A 17,878-nucleotide genomic window follows, 5' to 3' on the forward strand; every position below is an offset into this window, starting at 1 on the left:
CTCCTAGCTATCTTGCTCAGTACATAGCTGAACCAAAACTTCCTACCTCCAAGCTCAATCGTTCCATTTGCTAAGTCCTAAACTGCAGAGATGCTCACTCTTTCTCAGGCATGCTGAGTAAAGAACGTCACGTCCGCACCCTAGGCAAGCTGGGAATGGAAGACCTCTACAGAGAATTCTCCCAGTCCGCTCTTCGCCTCGGTTTCCCCTCCAGCAAAATCACTTACGCCAAATGCAGAGCAAGTCGCGTTAATTATGCATCGCTTCCCAGCGCCGACCAATACCTGCTCTGGGAAGTGAACGAATTCCCACAAAATTTCCCTTCCTCTCAACTTCTGCTATTTAGCTTCTCCCAGGCCACCCATGAAGTTTAACGTCTGCACAAAACACCAATTTTTCCGGAATTCTGACTCCCAGGAAAGTACTTCAAATTCCTCGGTCCTACGTTCCCATCAGAGGCCGGCATATTTCATTCTGTCGCTCATCACCTGATTTACTTCAGACTCTGTGGACCGTGAATTCAGCGTGAATTTGCTATAGTCCCAAACACGCATATTTTGACCTCTGTTGACCGCTCCACCGTAGCTTTGCGCGGCTTTCTCGCATGTTTCACTGAAAATGGGACGATGGACATTTATCAACAGGCATACAAGTTCTCCGTCTGCTTTCCGGTACACCAGCATGGGGCCAACCACCCCCCCCCCCCCCGCCCCTCACTGTCAGTCATCTTAAGGCGGCTGGGGGCCACGCCCCGTTACCGCTTTCTCAAGAGTTTGAGCCGCCATAAGCTGCCTATTGTCGCTTCCCTTCGCCGCTCCCCAGCCGCGCGCCGTGGTCAACTCGACTACTTCCCTGGGATAAACTAGCCTCCAGTAAATCGACGCGTTTCCACAAAGTTTTCATGTCGGGTGAATTACTTTAAAACCGTCACCCGACATTAATTATTCCAATACATCCATACTATACCCTCTACAAGATGCATTGTGCCTTGTCAGTCATTTTTGTTCAGCCCTACTGTTCGCTCAACATGAGTTCATTGATCTTTAATGAATTCATGTAAGGGGAATAGTTCTTGCCATCTTACATGTCATGTGAAAGGCCTGTAAGGCGCAATTGTGTGAATTCATAAACATTAGTGTGTGAGGCGGGTGGGTATTTGGTCTTTCCAGGAACTCCGGCCTGTGAGACGGTGTTGGTGTGGAGTCCAACCAAGCTTTGCTGGGCAAATCGGCACGTGACTATACCACGACTAAATATCAGATGAGACTCTCGTAGTTGGCTAGAATCGTAAGGTGATTTACACGGCCTCTAGCGGAACAAACGTAAACCATATCCGCCTGTCAGACAGACGTTGTGTTCTAATCCTCAAGTGTCTGGCACAGCGTTATGCGAACCACCTTCAGATTATTTATCTATAGTGATCCCAGTTGTTTGTGCAGATAGCCTCCCCACTGGAGGGCGTTTTAGTGACGAGTGACTTCCCCGACTGCTGGCAGGATGATCAACCACTTCCCGAACCACTATGAGCTGTCGCGGAAGGACCTGCTGGTGAAGAACATCAAGCGCTACCGGAAGCAGCTGGAGCGCGACAAGGAGCCGGTGGCCGAGCGCAGTGACGTCACGGGCCGCTACGTCTACCTCGACTTCGTGCCCGTCACCTTCGTGCTGCCCGCAGGTGGGTCTGTCTGCGGCGCGCTGCACGCAGGCGCTCGTCCAGAGGTGCAGATGCGTACTGCTGTTGTGATCGCTCAGCTATTCTCCTTGTGACTGTTTAACGGTGTGCTGTCGGGTGTACAGCCAAGTTGTCGATTCCGTGTTGTGCACAATTTTTCGACTTCCTCAGGGGGAGCGATGTATGCTGCAGCTGTTTGGGCCCCTGCAATGAAGTCGGAGGTTTCAAGCGTCAACTTTAGGTACAATATCTCCGGATGTAATTAACATTTAACAATGCCACAGACGCCACTGATTACGTATTTGTTTATATGTTCAGATGTGCTAACAAAACTATCGGGGATCCATTTAAAAAAAACGTAGGTTTGTGTTAAAAACATACTTCCGTGCATTTTTTTATGGTTTGTATTAATCAATTGCACTAGCCCCTCTCCTCACGTTCGGTCTGTGGAATCGATTCGTCAGTAATTGATGTGGTTCACGAAATATATCCAGCGGTAATGTTAGGTGACTCACACTGTATATAAATGACCTTGTGGAAAGCATCGGAAGTTCACTGAGGCTTTTTGCGGATGATGCTGTAGTGTGTCGAGAGGTTGTAACAATGGAAAAGTGTACTGAAATGCAGGAGGAACTGCAACGAATTGACGCATGGTGCAGGGAATGGCAATTGAATCTCAATGTAGACAAATGTAAAGTGCTGCGAATACATAGAAAGAAAGATCCTTTGTCATTTACCTACGATATAGCAGGTCAGCAACTGGAAGCAGTTGTTGTAGTCCGCAGTCCTGAGGATGGTTTGATGCAGCTCTCTATGCTACTCTATCCTGCGCAATCTTCTTCATATCCCAGTACCTACTGCAACCTACATCCTTCTGAATCTGCTTAGTGTATTCATCTCTTGGTCTCCCTCTATGATTTTTACCCTCCACACTGCCCTCCAGTACTAAATTGGTGATCCCTTGATGCCTCAGAACATGTCCTACCAACCGGTCCCTTCTTCTTGTCAAGTTGTGCCACAAACTCCTCTTCTCCCCAATTCTATTCAATACCTCCTCATTAGTTATGTGATCTACCATCTAAACTTCAGCATTCTTCTGTAGCACCACGTTTCGAAAGCTTCTATTCTCTTCTTGTCCAAACTATTTATCGTCCATGTTTCACTTCCATAAATGGCTACACTCCATATAAATACTTTCAGAAATGACTTCCTGACACTAAAATCTATACTCGATGTTAACAAATTTCTCTTCTTCAGAAACGCTTTCCTTGCCATTGTCAGTCTACATTTTATATCCTCTCTACTTCGACCATCATCAGTTATTTTGCTCCATAAATAGCAAAACTCCTTTACTACTTCAAGTGTCTCATATCGTAATCTAATTCCCTCAGCATCACCCGACTTAATTCGACTACATTCCATTATCCTCGTTATGCTTTTGTTGATGTTCATCTTATATCCTCCTTTCAAGACACTGTCCATTCCGTTCAACTGCTCTTCCAAGTCCCTTGCTGTCTCTGATAGAATTACAATATCATCGGCGAACCTCAACGTTTCTTCTCCATGGATTTTAATACCTACTCCGAATTTTTCTTTTGTTTCCTTCACTGCTTGCTCAGTATACAGATTGAATAACATCGGAGAGAGGCTACAACCCTGTCTCACTCCCTTCGCAACCACTGCTTCCCTTTCGTGCCCCTCGACTCTTAAAAGTGCGTTCTGGTTTCTGTACAAATTGTAAATAGCCTTTCGCTCCCTATATTTTACCCCTGCCACCTTTAGAATTTGAAAGAGAGTATTCCAGTGAACATTGTCAAAAGCTTTCTCTAAGTCTACAAATGCTAGAAACGTAGGTTTGCCTTTCCTTAATCTATTTTCTAAGATAAGTCGTAGGGTCAGTATTGCCTCACGTGTTCCAACATTTCTACGGAATCCAAACTGATCTTCGCCGAGGTCGGCTTCTACCAGTTTTTCCATTCGTCTGTAAAGAATTCGCGTTAGTATTTTGCAGCTGTGACTTATTAAACTCATAGTTCGGTAATTTTCACATTTGTCAACACCTGCTTTCTTTGGGATTGGAATTATTATATTCTTCTTGAAGTCTGAGGGTATTTAGCCTGTCTCATACATCTTGCTCACCATATGGTAGAGTTTTGTCAGGACTGGCTCTCCCAAGGCCGTCAGTAGTTGTAATGGAATCTTGTCTACTCCCGGGACCTTGTTTCGACTTAGGTCTTTCAGTGCTCTGTCAAACTCTTCACGCAGTATCGTATCTCCCATTTCATCTTCATCTACGTCCTCATCCATTTCCATAATATTGTCCTCAAGTACATCGCCCTTGTATAGACCCTCTATATACTCATTCCACATTTCTGCTTTCCCTTCTTTGCTTAGAACTGGGTTTCCATCTGAGCCCTTGATATTCATACAAGTGGCTCTCTTTTCTCCAAAGGTCTCTTTAATTTTCCTGTAGGCAGTATCTATTTTACCCCTACTGAGATAAGCCTCTACATCCTTACATTTGTCCTCGAGCCATCCTGCTTAGCCATTTTGCACTTCCTGTCGATCTCATTTTTGAGACGTTTGTATTCCCTTTTGCCTGCTTCACTTACTGCATTTTTATATTTTCTCCTTTCATCAATTAAATTCAATATTTCTTCTGTTACCCAAGGACTTCTACTAGCCCTCGTCTTTTTACCTACTTGATCGTCTGCTGCCTTCACTACTTCATCCCTCAGAGCTACCCAGTCGTCTTCTACTGTATTTCTTTCCCCCATTCCCGTCAATTGTTCCCTTATGCTCTCCCTGAAACTCTGTACAACCTATGGTTCTTTCTGTTTATCCAGGTCCCATCTCCTTAAATTCCCACCTTTTTGCAGTTTCTTCAGTTTTAATCTACGGTTCATAACCAGTAGATTGTTGTCAGAGTCCACATTTGCCCCTGGAAATGTCTTACAATTTGAAACCTGTTTCCGAAATCTCTGTCTTACCATTATATAATCTATCTGATACCTTCTAGTATCCTCCTCCTTATATGAAATTGAAAAAGCTGGCCAGCTATCTTTACTGGGTGTTTTAGTGAAGACAAGAGCGGACGGATCCCTGGTTCACAGCATCTACAGAAAACCTCTCCAGCCATTTCCATTCGTCTCGGGACCAAGCTAAGGACTCTTGCCCAGTAAGCTCGACAGCAGTAAGACAGGGGGAGCGTAATAGAAGAAACATACCTACGACCATTGTTCCGAAGGAATGGATACACAGATTGTGAAATTGGGCGGGCGTTGCAATCAAAAATCAAGAAACCTGAGAAAGATATTGAGACAGAAAAGGAACCCAAGGATCGCTTATCTACCTTATGCTGGCCCGATATCCGCAAAGATTGGTGCGCTCCTTCGGAAACACTGAGTTCAGTGTATTACGCTCCTGTCAACAAAGATAAAGAGTCTAGGTCTCCGAAAGTCGGGACAGGACCGCATTCCGTACGACTGTGGCGTTTTCACGTGGAGGAGAGATACAAGGAATATGAGTGGCACAACAGACCAAACCAACCGAGGAAACCACCTGTCGCCGAGCACTGTGCCGAATATAACCATGAAAACAAATACGACGGGACTAGTAACGTGGTGCAAACTTCACGTTTACCGTACTGCGCAGTTAAGGAGTCTGTCGAAAGCAAGAAAACACTGATGGAGGTTTGAATTTAAGGAGGGCTTGTGGTGTAGCTCTCATTTATTACGACCTCGTCGGCCATCTCATCCACGCTGAGAGAATGTGTGTTTCGCTGGATAACAGTACGGTATCTTAAAACCAAATTAATATCAAAAGACGTAAGCGGGAGTCGAACTCCGCTACAAACATCAAAGCGTCATCAGCTATACTCCACAGTCTGGTTGGAGTCCAGGCAGCGAGCATGGCTCAACACAGTTCGCAACAGCTGAAGTGGACGATCGGGTCGGTCGTCGAAATATCGTGCAAAACATGGGATCAACAGCTAGGCTGCACACCAGTATATTATTATTATTATTATTGTTGTTGTTGTTGTTGTTTCCTAAGAGTGGGTTTGATCGTTTCGTTCTACATCATATAAAAACATTTCTTACCTGATTCATACTAAGAGGCAATTTATTAATTATACTACTTTCTTTGTAGACCAGATATGTTTGATGAAAATATTACTGTTGGTTGGTTAATACACTCATGTTTAGAAAAAACAGATCACCTTGAACGACTAGAGATAGGACGTTCATATTCACAGAACATCTACGTTAGTCATTCTCAGTGGAGAGAAGTCTTCCGAAGTAAGAGTGGTTTCACGTTTGCCGCAGTGGAGTGTCGTAGGACCGTTGCTATTCACAATATACATACAGGGTGTTTCAAAAATGACCGGTATATTTGAAACGGCAATAAAAACTAAACGAGCAGCGATAGAAATACACCGTTTGTTGCAATATGCTTGGGACAACAGTACATTTTCAGGCGGACAAACTTTCGAAATTACAGTAGTTACAATTTTCAACAACAGATGGCGCTAGAAGTGATGTGAAAGATATAGAAGACAACGCAGTCTGTGGGTGCGCCATTCTGTACGTCGTCTTTCTGCTGTAAGCGTGTGCTGTTCACAACGTGCAAGTGTGCTGTAGACAACATGGTTTATTCCTTAGAACAGAGGATTTTTCTGGTGTTGGAATTCCACCGCCTAGAACACAGTGTTGTTGCAACAAGACGAAGCTTTCAACGGAAGTTTAATGTAACCAAAGGACCGAAAAGCGATACAATAAAGGATCTGTTTGAAAAATTTCAACGGACTGGGAACGTGACGGATGAACGTGCTGGAAAGGTAGGCCGACCGCGTATGGCAACCACAGAGGGCAACGCGCAGCTAGTGCAGCAGGTGATCCGACAGCGGCCTCGGGTTTCCGTTCGCCGTGTTGCAGCTGCGGTCCAAATGACGCCAACGTCCACGTATCGTCTCATGCTCCAGAGTTTACACCTCTATCCGTACAAAATTCAAACGCGGCAACCCCTCAGCGCCGCTACCATTGCTGCACGAGAGACATTCGCTAACGATATAGTGCACAGGATGGATGACGGCGATATGCATGTGGGCAGCATTTGGTTTACTGACGAAGATTATTTTTACCTGGACGGCTTCGTCAATAAACAGATCTGGCGCATATGGGGAACCGAAAAGCCCCATGTTGCAGTCCCATCGTCCCTGCATCCTCAAAAAGTACTGGTCTGGGCCGCCATTTCTTCCAAAGGAATCATTGGCCCATTTTTCAGATCCGAAACGATTACTGCATCACGCTATCTGGACATTCTACGTGAATTTGTGGCGGTACAAACTGCCTTAGACGACACTGCGAACACCTCGTGGTTTATGCAAGATGGTGCCCGGCCACATCGCACGGCCGACGTCTTTAATTTCCTGAATGAATATTTCGATGATCGTGTGATAGCTTTGGGCTGTCCGAAACATACAGGAGGCGGCGTGGATTGGCCTCCCTATTTGCCAGACATGAACCCCTGTGACTTCTTTCTGTGGGGACACTTGAAAGACCAGGTGTACCGCCAGAATCCAGAAACAATTGAACAGCTGAAGCAGTACATCTCATCTGCATGTGAAGCCATTCCGCCAGACACGTTGTCAAAGGTTTCGGGCAATTTCATTCAGAGACTACGCCATATTATTGCTACGCATGGTGGATATGTGGAAAATATCGTACTATAGAGTTTCCCAGACCACAGCGCCATCTGTTGTTGAAAATTGTAACTACTGTAATTTCAAAAGTTTGTCTGCCTGAAAATGTACTGTTGTCCCAAGCATATTGCAACAAACGGTGTATTTCTTTCGCTGCTCGTTTAGTTTTTATTGCCGTTTCAAATATACCGGTCATTTTTGAAACACCCTGTAAATGACCTTGTGGATAACATCGGAAGTTTACTGAGCCTTTTTGCAGATGATGCTGTGGTGCATCGAGAGGTTGTAACAATGGAAAATTGTACTGAAATGCAGGAGGATCTGCAGCGAATTGACGCATGGTGCAGGGAATGGCAATTCAATCTCAATGTAGACAATTGTAATGTGCTGCGAATACACAGAAAGAAAGATCCCTTATCATTTAGCTACAATATAGCAGGTCAGCAACTGGAAGCAGTTAATTCCATAAAATATCTGGGAGTAGGCATTAGGAGCGATTTAAAATGGAATGAGCATATAAAATTAATCGTCGGTAAAGCAGATGCCAGACTGATTTATTGGAAGAATCCTAACGAAATGCAGTCCGAAAACAAAGGAAGTAGGCTACAGCACACTTGTTCGCCCACTGCTTGAATACTGCTCACCGGTGTGGGATGCGTACCAGATAGGGCTGATAGGAGACGTAGAGACGATCCAACGGAGAGCAGCGCGCTTCGTTACAGGATCATTTAGTAATCGCGAAAGCGTTACGGAGATGATAGATAAACTCCAGTAGAAGACTCTGCAGGAGAGACGCTCAGTAGCTCGGTACGGGCTTTTGTTGAAGTTTCGAGAACATACGTTCACCGAGGAGTCAAGCAGTATATTGCTCCCTCCTACGTATATCTCGCGAAGAGACCATGAGGATAAAATCAGAGAGATTAGAGCCCACACAGAGGCATACCGACAATCGTTCTTTCCACGAACAATACGAGACGCGAGTGGAGGGAGACCCGATAGAGGTACTCAAGGTACCCTCCGCCACACATGGTCAGGTGGCGTGCGGAGTATGGATGTAGATGTAGATGTAGATTTAGTACGTTCTGTAGAAATGATAGTATTTGAACCTAGTCAGCTTGTGGGTTCAAGGTCAAAATCAATATTGCGGTGTAATACCACTCACTGGTAAAATATGCCTGCGGCTCTTGTTGTCCCAATAAACCGAAGGTAATGGATGAGTGCGACTTGAGCAGACGTAAAGGATGCCTCGCAGACGCATGCGTGAACCGTACCGTTAAATCAGTTAGTTTGAAAGACTGCGTATTGTTGGCGTGAGAGAATGTGATGCATCCATTCGGGATATTGCTGCTCGTGTGGGACGAAGTGTTTCGGCAGTGCAACCCCGAATGGTTCACGGAAGGCCGTAGAACAGGACGAGATGAGTTAGGTCGCAACATCCAGACCATCCCCCGAGAAGGTCGATAACTCGTCCGAATGCCACTGCAGGACAGATCCCCGTCCTCCTCGGCTCTCGCGCAACAGTGGAACGCATGGTACACCGTCAGAGATGACAGTCTGTTGCCAGTTATTACGGCGTGTGTTATATGTGCGTCGTCCGCTTCTCCGTCTACCTTTGACGAATGTGCAGAAACTTGCTAGACGGCAGTGGTGTTTGGAAGGACGTCACTGGGGACGGAAGTGACATCAATCCACGTCCTGTTTGTTTGAAAATGATGGCCGTTTTTTGGTTCGCCCAGACAGGAGGAGCTACATCACAGTGACTGCCTTCGAACACGACATACAACTCCAACTTAAAGCCTTATGGTGTGGGATGCTATTGGGAATGCTAATCATTTCTGCAGAACATACTAATGTACACTACTGGCCATTAAAATTGCTACACCACCAAAATGACGTGCTACAGACGTGAAATTTAACCGACAGGAAGAAGATGCTGTGATATGCAAATCATTAGCTTTTCAGAACATTCACACAAGGTTGGCACCGGTGGCGACACCTACAACGTCCTGACATGAGGAAAGTTTCCAACCTATTTCTCATACACAAACAGCAGTTGACCGGTGTTGCCTGGTGAAAAGTTGTACTGATGCCTCGTGTAAGCAGGAGAAATGCGTACCATCGCGTTTCCGACTTTGATAAAGGTCGGATTGTAGCCTATTGCGATTGCGGTTTATCGTATCGCGACACTGCTCCTCGCGTTGGTCGAGATCCAATGACTGTTAGCAGAATATGGAATCGGTCGGTTCAGGAGGGTAATACCGAACGCCGTGCTGGATTCCAACGGCCTCGTATCACTAGTAGTCGAGATGACAGGCATCTTATCCGCATGGCTGTAAAAGATCGTGCAGCCACTTCTCGATCCCTGAGTCAACAGATGGGGACGTTTGCAAGACAACAACCACCTGCACGAACAGTTCGACGACGTTTGCAGCAGCGCGGACTATCAGCTCGGAGACCACGGCTGCGGTTACCCTTGACGCTGCATCACAGACAGGAGCGCCTGGGTGCACGAATGCCAAAACGTCATTTTTTTCGGATAAATCCAGGTTCTGTTTACAGCATCATGATGGTCGCATCCGTGTTTGGCGACGTCGCGGTGAACGCACATTGCAAGCATGTATTCGTCATCGCCATACAGGCGTATCACCCTGCGTGATGGTATGGGGTGCCATTGCTTACACGTCTCGGTCACCTCTTGCTCGCATTGACGGCACTTTGAACAGTGGACGTTACATTTCAGGCGTGTTACGTCCCTTGGCTCTACCCTTCACTCGATCCTTGCTAAACCCTAGATTTTAGCGGGATAATGGACGACCGCATGTTGCAGGTCCTGTGCGGACCTTTCTGGATACAGAAAATGTTCGACTGCTGCCCTGGCCAGCATATTCTCCAGATCTCTCACCAATTGAAAACGTCTGGTCAATGGTGGCCGAGCAACTGGCTCGTCACAATACGCCAGTCACTACTCTTGATGAACTGTGGTATCGTGTTGAAGCTACATGGGCGGCTGTAGCTGTACACGCCATCCAAGCTCTGTTTGACTCAATGCCCAGGCGTATCAAGGCCGTTATTACGGGCAGAGGTGGTTGTTCTGGGTACTGATTTCTCAGGATCTATGCACCCAAATTGCATGAAAATGTAATAACATGTCAGATCTAGTATGATACATTTGTCCAATGAATACCCGTTTATCATCTGCATTTCTTCGTGGTGTAGCAATTTTAATGGCCAGTAGTGTACATGCACTACGAAAATGAGCGTCTTATCTCTAGTTGTTCTTGGAGTTCTGTTTCTTCTGAACATGAGTGTATTAAAAACAGTTTTTTAGCGGCTTTGTTTACACCAGTTTATTTCGTTGCTTCAGCATTTTTACCAAGAAATTGCAGTTGTGAGAAATGTGGGGTCCGACAGACACCATCTACCATTTTATTATAGTTCTATAGTAACGCTCAGTAGCGAACGCAACGGACGAGAATCGTCAGTGATAAGTAATGTAATGTCGTTTCATTGCACAATAGCACAGGACATGTTTTCTGTGGGGTAATCCTTGTGGTGCACTGACGGAGTCGACGAACAGAACTGTCCATTAGGTTTCAGGCATGTGCGGTTGAATTACGTTGAGCTCTTCATTAACGCGTCGCTTCAGAATCTCTAATTTGCGGATACATGATACAAACACTCGACACTTCAGGAGCCCCCACAGAAGGAAATCGTAAACAGCTCGACGGATCTGGCCGGCAACGGCGTGTCTCCGAAACTTGAGACGATTCTGCGCAGACGCCCCATCTCACCGGAAGTAAAATGGGAATGAGCGTATGGCATCTACATCTAGATCTACATCCATACTCCGCAAGCCACCTGACGGTGTGTGGCGGAGGGTACCTTGAGTACCTCTATCGGTTCTCCCTTCTATTCCAGTCTCGTATTGTTCGTGGAAAGAACGATTGTCGGTATGCCTCTGTGTGGGCTCTAATCTCTCTGATTTTATCCTCATGGTCTCTTCGCGAGATACACGTAGGAGGGAGCAATATACTGCTTGACTCCTCGGTGAACGTATGTTCTCGAAACTTCAACGAAAGCCCGTACCGAGCTGCTGAGCGTCTCTCCTGCAGAGTCTTCCACTGGAGTCTATCTATCATCTCCGTAACGCTTTCGTGATTACTAAATGATCCTGTAACGAAGCGCGCTGCTCTCCGTTGGATCTTCTCTCTCTCTTCTATCAACCCTATCTGGTACGGATCCCACACCGGTGAGCATTATTCAAGCAGTCGGCGAACAAGCAAACTGTTCCCTACTTCCTTTGTTTCCGGACTGCATTTCCTTAGGATTCTTCCAATAAATGTCAGTCTGGCATCTGCTTTACCGATGATTAATTTTATATGCTCATTCCATTTTAAATCACTCCTAATGGGTACTCCCAGATATTTTATGGAATTAACTGCTTCCAGATGCTGACCTGCTGTATTGTAGCTAAATGATAAGGGATCTTTCTTTCTATGTATTCGCAGCACATTACACTTGTCTACACTGAGATTCAATTGCCATTCCATGCACGATGCGTCAATTCGCTGCAGATCCTCCTGCATTTCAGTACAATTTTCTATTGTTACAACCTCTCGATATACCACAGCATCATCTGCAAAAAACCTCAGTGAACTTCCGATATCATCCACAAGGTCATTTATGTAAATTGTGGATAACAACGGTCCTACGACACTCCCCTGTGGCACACCTGAAATCACTCTTACTTCGGAACACTTCTCTCCATTGAGAATGATATGCTGCGTTCTGTTATCTAGGAACTTTTCAATCCAATCACACAATTGGTCTGATAGTCCATATCATATGCTCTTACTTTGTCTATTAAACGACTGTGGGGAACTGTATCGAACGCCTTGCGGAAGTCAAGAAACACGGCATCTACCTGGGAACCCGTGTCTATGGCCCTCTGAGTCTCGTGGACGCATAGTGCAAGCTGGGTTTCACACGATCGTCTTTTTCGAAACCCATGCTAATTCCTACAGAATAGATTGCTAGTCTCCAGGGAAAGTCATTATACTCTAACACAATACGTGTTCCAAAACTCTACAACTGATCGACGTTAGATATATAGGTCTAAGGTTCTGCACATGTGTTCGACGTCCCTTCTTGAAGACGGGGATGACCTGTGCCCTTTTCCAGTCCATTGGAACGCTACGCTCTTCTAGAGACCTACGGTACACCGCTGCAAGAAGGGGGGCAAGTTCCTTCGCGTACTCTGTGTAAAATCGAACTGGTATCCCATCAGGTCCAGCGGCCTTTCCTCTTTTGAGTGATTTTAATTGTTTCTCTATCCCTCTATCGTCTATTTCGATACCTACCATTTTGTCATCTGTGCGAGAATCTAGAGCAGGAACTACAGTGCAGTCTTCCTCTGTGAAACAGCTTTGGGAAAAGACATTTAGTATTTCGGCCTTTAGTCTGTCATCCTCTGTTTCAGTACCATTTTGGTCACAGAGTGTCTGGACATTTTGTTTTGATCCACCTACCGCTTTGACATAAGACCAGAATTTCTTAGGATTTTCTGCCAAGTCAGTAAATAGGACTTTACTTTCGAATTCATTGAACGCCTCTCGCATGGCCCTCCTCACACTACATTTCGCATCAAGTAATTTTTGTTTGTCTGCAGGGCTTTGGATATGTTTATGTTTGCTGTGAAGTTCCCTTTTCTTACGCAGCAGTTTTCTAACTCGGTTGTTGTACCACAGTGGCTCTTTCCCATCTGTTACGATCTTGCTTGGCACATACTCATCTAATGCATATTGCACGATGGTTTTGAACTTTGTCCAATGGTTCTCAACACTATATGTAATGGAGACAAAACTTTTGCGTTGAGCCGTCAAGTACACTGAAATCTGCTTTTCGTCACTTTTGCTAAACAGAAAAATCTTCCTACCTTTTTACCCTGGACGGGAGGCCCCATCCGGGTAAGTTCTGCCGCCAAGTGCAAGTCTTATTTCAGTCGACGCCACGTTGGGCGACTTGTGCGCCGGTGACGAGGATGAAACGACGAGGAGGATAACACAACACCCACTCCCCGAACGGAGAAGATCTCTAACCTGGCCGGGAGTCGAACCCGGGCCCGCTTACATGGGAGGCGAGCACGTTACCACCCAGCTAAGCAGGCGGACGCTGGAAGCCAACTGATGTCAAGTCAGGCAGCCCGTTGTGTGTGTCGTTCAGAAATGAGGAAAGCCGGCAGTAGGGCTCTGTAACGTTCCGAATTGGCTGTGACTTCGCTTTCGCGATGACCTTCGAAAAAATAGGCTCCAGTGATCCTGGAAGCCAAACACTGCACACAACCGTGACTTTTTTCACTATGGAGCGGTTTTCCATGGAGCTCCTGTGGATTTTCATTACTACAGTATCGAGTGTTTTGCTTGTTGTACAAAGCGTGGTTCTCCGACATATCGGATTGGGAAGTATTCCCCTATTCTCGCCCAATAGAGCGATGAGGTCTTTACCGAATTGTTTCCAGGAGGCATAGTAGCTTGCATAACCTAAGGGTCGCCTGTATTTTGTACGGACGATAAGGTGAATCACTGTGGATAATACGGCACACACTATGGAGTGGCAGGTGTGAAACTGGTGTGTGTAGGTTTACTGAACGCCTAGGACTGTTATCAATGGCATTCAGTACGTATTCTGGTGCCCTTACTGTCCTTGGCTTTCCCGATGGCTTCTAATAGGTTCAGATGGCTCTGAGCACTGTGGGACTTAATATCTGAGGTCATCAGTCCCATAGAACTTAAGACTACTTAAACCTAACTAACCTAAGGACATCACACACATCCATGCCCGAGGCAGGATTCGAACCTGCGACCGTAGCGGTCGCGCAGTTCCGGACTGAAGCGCCTAGAACCGCTTGGTCATTGCCTTCTAATAGGAAACACACAAAATACACCATCGATTTGCGTGCCACTCTGATGTTACCACTTGTGCCATACAGGGTGTGGTAGATAAGTAATGAGACTCAGTCTAGAAAAACAAATTTATTGATCCAATTTGTACAAAACGTTAATATTCTTCAAAGTACTCGCCTTTGGCGTCGACACAACGTTGCCAGCGCGTTTTCCAAGCTTCATAGGCCCCACTGTAGTCCGTTTGAGTTATCCCAGTTAGTGCCTTCGTGACAGCACGTTGGATGTTCGGAATACCGTCGAAACGATGACCCTTCAGGCATCTTTTGACCTTCGGAAATAGGAAGAAATCAGGAGGACTCAAGTCAGGGCTGTATGGTGCCTGTGGCAAAACTTCAACTCCAATTCGGGTCAAGTAGGAGGTCACGAGGAACGCTGTGTGCGCCGGAGCCTTGTCGTGGTGGAGACGCCAGCGTTGAGCAAGGTCCTGTCGCTTCCGTTTGACGGCTCTGTGCAATCGCTGAAGGACTTCTTTGTAGAATTCGGCATTGACAGTCTTCCCCTGAGGGACAAACTCTTTGTGAATTAACCCCCGCTTGTCGAAAAACACAATCAGCATTGTCTTGATGCGGGACTTTGACATTCTTGCTTTCTTCGGCTGCGGGGATGCCGGTGTGTGCCACTCCGAGCTCTGGGCTTTCGTCTCCGGGTCGTACTGGAATGTCCACGATTCGTCGCCTGTTACTACATTGTCTAAAAAGTGTGGATTATTTTCCAAATAATTCAACATCTCACGGCAAACGTCCACTCGTTGTTGCTTTTGTTCGGCGGTGAGCACTCGGGGAACCAATTTTGCGCAAACTTTCCTCATCGTCAAATCTTGCGTAACAATTTGGTGAACCGTAAATTTACTCACGGAGACCTCATCGGCGATCATTTTGAGACTTAAACGACGGTCAGAGTCCAGGAGTTCTTTAACTTTGGCCACCGTTTCATCCACACGACTCGTTGAAGGGCGTCCAGATCGTTCCATGTCTTCAACGGATTCCCTCCCGTTTTTAAATTCATAAAACCACCGGAACACTTGAGCTCTTGATAGGGAGTCTTTTTTGTATGCCTCCGTAATCATAGCAAAAGTTTCCGAAGCAGTTTTGCCCAAGCGAAAGCAAAATTTGATTGCATACCGCTGTTCTATCGAGCGATCCATCTTCAGCGTTTTCACAAGTGTCACGGGCACACAAACAACGTAATACGCGAAGCTCGACCCTCACTGCACCAGAGCTCCGACGCGACTGCCGGTTCTATTGTTAGCTCAGATCCCCCACCACGTGACGTACAGGTGGAGACCGCCCTGCGAGCGACTGGGGCACCGCGCGGCGGCCAGTCTCATTACTTATCTACCACACCCTGTACAGTTCAACTGCGTCCTGCCATCCTGATTAAGGTTTCCTCTGATTCCCCTAAATCGTTTTAGGCAAATGCAAGGATGGTTCCTTTGAAAGGGCACGTTCCCTCATCCGAGGGGGCCGATGACCTCGCTCTCTGGTCGCCTCCCCTCAATCAATCAACCAACCAACCAAATATGCTTCAATCACAGAAGCGCCATGAGTTGCGCTCCAAAGCTCCATTGTAACCAACAAGCGCATTCTTCATGCTTAATTCTACCGCACACGGTTTTAGCCTCACTTCTGGGCCGCACGAGCTACCAACCGTACAAAGTGTCTGATCGTCTCTGCCCGGCCCTGTACATCATTTGTGTGAAATATCATTGAACTAAATTGCCAACTACACTCAATTCGGACGTGGAAGGATCGTGGACACAAACCCAGAGGAAACACAAATAAATTGCACACATTTGTTTAGCAATAAATTGTAAATAAATATGAAGTTTCAATAAACAACTCTACCATATCATAGCTTACACGCTTTACAACACATTCAAATGACGTTACCTCTCCCCTTTTTGTTGTCGCTGCTGTTGTTGAGCCGCTACTGCTACAGCTAGGTCGGTGGAATGGGGACGCGACGCGCAGTGATGGTTGTCCCCGTCGGATTACGTGGAGCAGCACCTGAAAATCTCTAAAGAAAATTGTTCCTCGCGTAATGTATGAAAGTCCGTTTGCGAGTCCGCACAGTCTTCTCAGCGATGCGAACTGCTGAATTTAATTGTCTGTTATGGTTTTATGATGATTTACTGTGCCCGGTTAGTTATTGCAGTATTGAGTGAATCATTCATCTTCGGCGTCGTTTCACACCACTGAAGCGGGGAAAAATTCATTTGCGGTTCAGTATCCGTAGTTGTTGTTACGTTGCTAGGCAGAATTGTTCACTACGGCACGACGCAAGTCCAGAGATAATCTATAATGCGATCCTGCTTTCGGTAAAACACTCCTTTCAATGCTCTATGTTCATCAAGTCACTCTTTCAATTAAAATGTTCACAGTTAATTAATTTTGATTATGAATTATCACACAGTTCAATTAATGATGGAGCCAACACGTGAGATTTACGTTACTGACGAACAATTTTAATGTTCCTTCTTAGCCGGCTGCGGTGGTCTCGCGGTTCTAGGCGCGCAGTCCGGAACCGTGCGACTGCTACGGTCGCAGGTTCGAATCCTGCCTCGGGCATGGGTGTGTGTGATGTCCTTAGGTTAGTTAGGTTTAAGTCGTTCTAAGTTCTAGGGGACTGATAACCACAGCAGTTGCGTCCCATAGTGCTCAGAGCCATTTGAACCATTTTTTCCGTTTGTAGTACTATAACAAACGGTGTTCTCTCTCGACTTGATAGCAAGCAAGCTAGCAAGCGACTAACTTTTCCATGATCGAGCATTGTAGACGCATTGAATTTCCTTTTCGCCGCGTTTACAACTCTCTTTCACAATAAATGTTATCTCTGACCGACATATTACTTTGGACTTAACTTTCGTCGTACTGATTTGCAGTTATTATTAAGATGTTTGATAGCTAATTAAAAATAACCTTACTTTCTTTCCAGCTTTATATCACGACACACTCAGTAATTATTGAAATTGGTGTTCATCAAAACTTTAAGGTGTTATATTATTGTCAAAGTTGTCGTTCCTGTCAGGATAACACTGTTCCCTATTTTAAATTATCATGACATTCTTATCTGGGTTTTCGGGTTTCTTGGGGCGTTACACGTTGCAGATACAACGCGAGGCGTAGCGGTCACGATGAAACGGCCTTCTCGACAGATGCCTTCACATACACACTGACAAATACAGTACTCGGGAGATATCTGAAACATACTTACAAAATCATTATAGAACATTGCACTAACAGGTAAAGCGGTCAATAACGACGCAATTCAAAAACCAGAAAACTGCCTAAAAAAGATCAAAATTTATTCTGCCAATCTTGCCGTAACAAGAAAAACTACTATTATTAGTACTTAACAATCATGAAATGAACAATATACAGTAATTTTTAGTAAAAGAACTGCAGGAGAAAGAAAATTAGAATTCTTTAAACAGGAAGATGCTAAGAAAGCTTTATTTAAAACACATCTTAAAATACTAAGGTTAAACAAATTTAAAACCTAGTAGCTCTTATTGTCGGCTCACAATAATCTGCTGACGCAAAC

The 17,878-nt window shown here is 45.6% G+C and overlaps 1 protein-coding gene across 1 annotated transcript in view; it reads left to right on the forward strand.

Moving 5' to 3' along the window:
- Positions 1 to 17,878, forward strand: part of LOC126473676 (polyglutamylase complex subunit TTLL1-like) — a 235,701-nt gene that overhangs the window by 101,636 nt on the left and 116,187 nt on the right. The window contains exon 4 of the mRNA XM_050100912.1: positions 1,497 to 1,675. Coding sequence (XP_049956869.1) covers positions 1,497 to 1,675 — 179 coding nt within the window. The remainder of the gene's footprint in view (positions 1 to 1,496; positions 1,676 to 17,878) is intronic.

The sequence above is a fragment of the Schistocerca serialis genome, chromosome 4 (assembly GCF_023864345.2).
Source record: "Schistocerca serialis cubense isolate TAMUIC-IGC-003099 chromosome 4, iqSchSeri2.2, whole genome shotgun sequence".
Taxonomy (NCBI): domain Eukaryota; kingdom Metazoa; phylum Arthropoda; class Insecta; order Orthoptera; family Acrididae; genus Schistocerca; species Schistocerca serialis.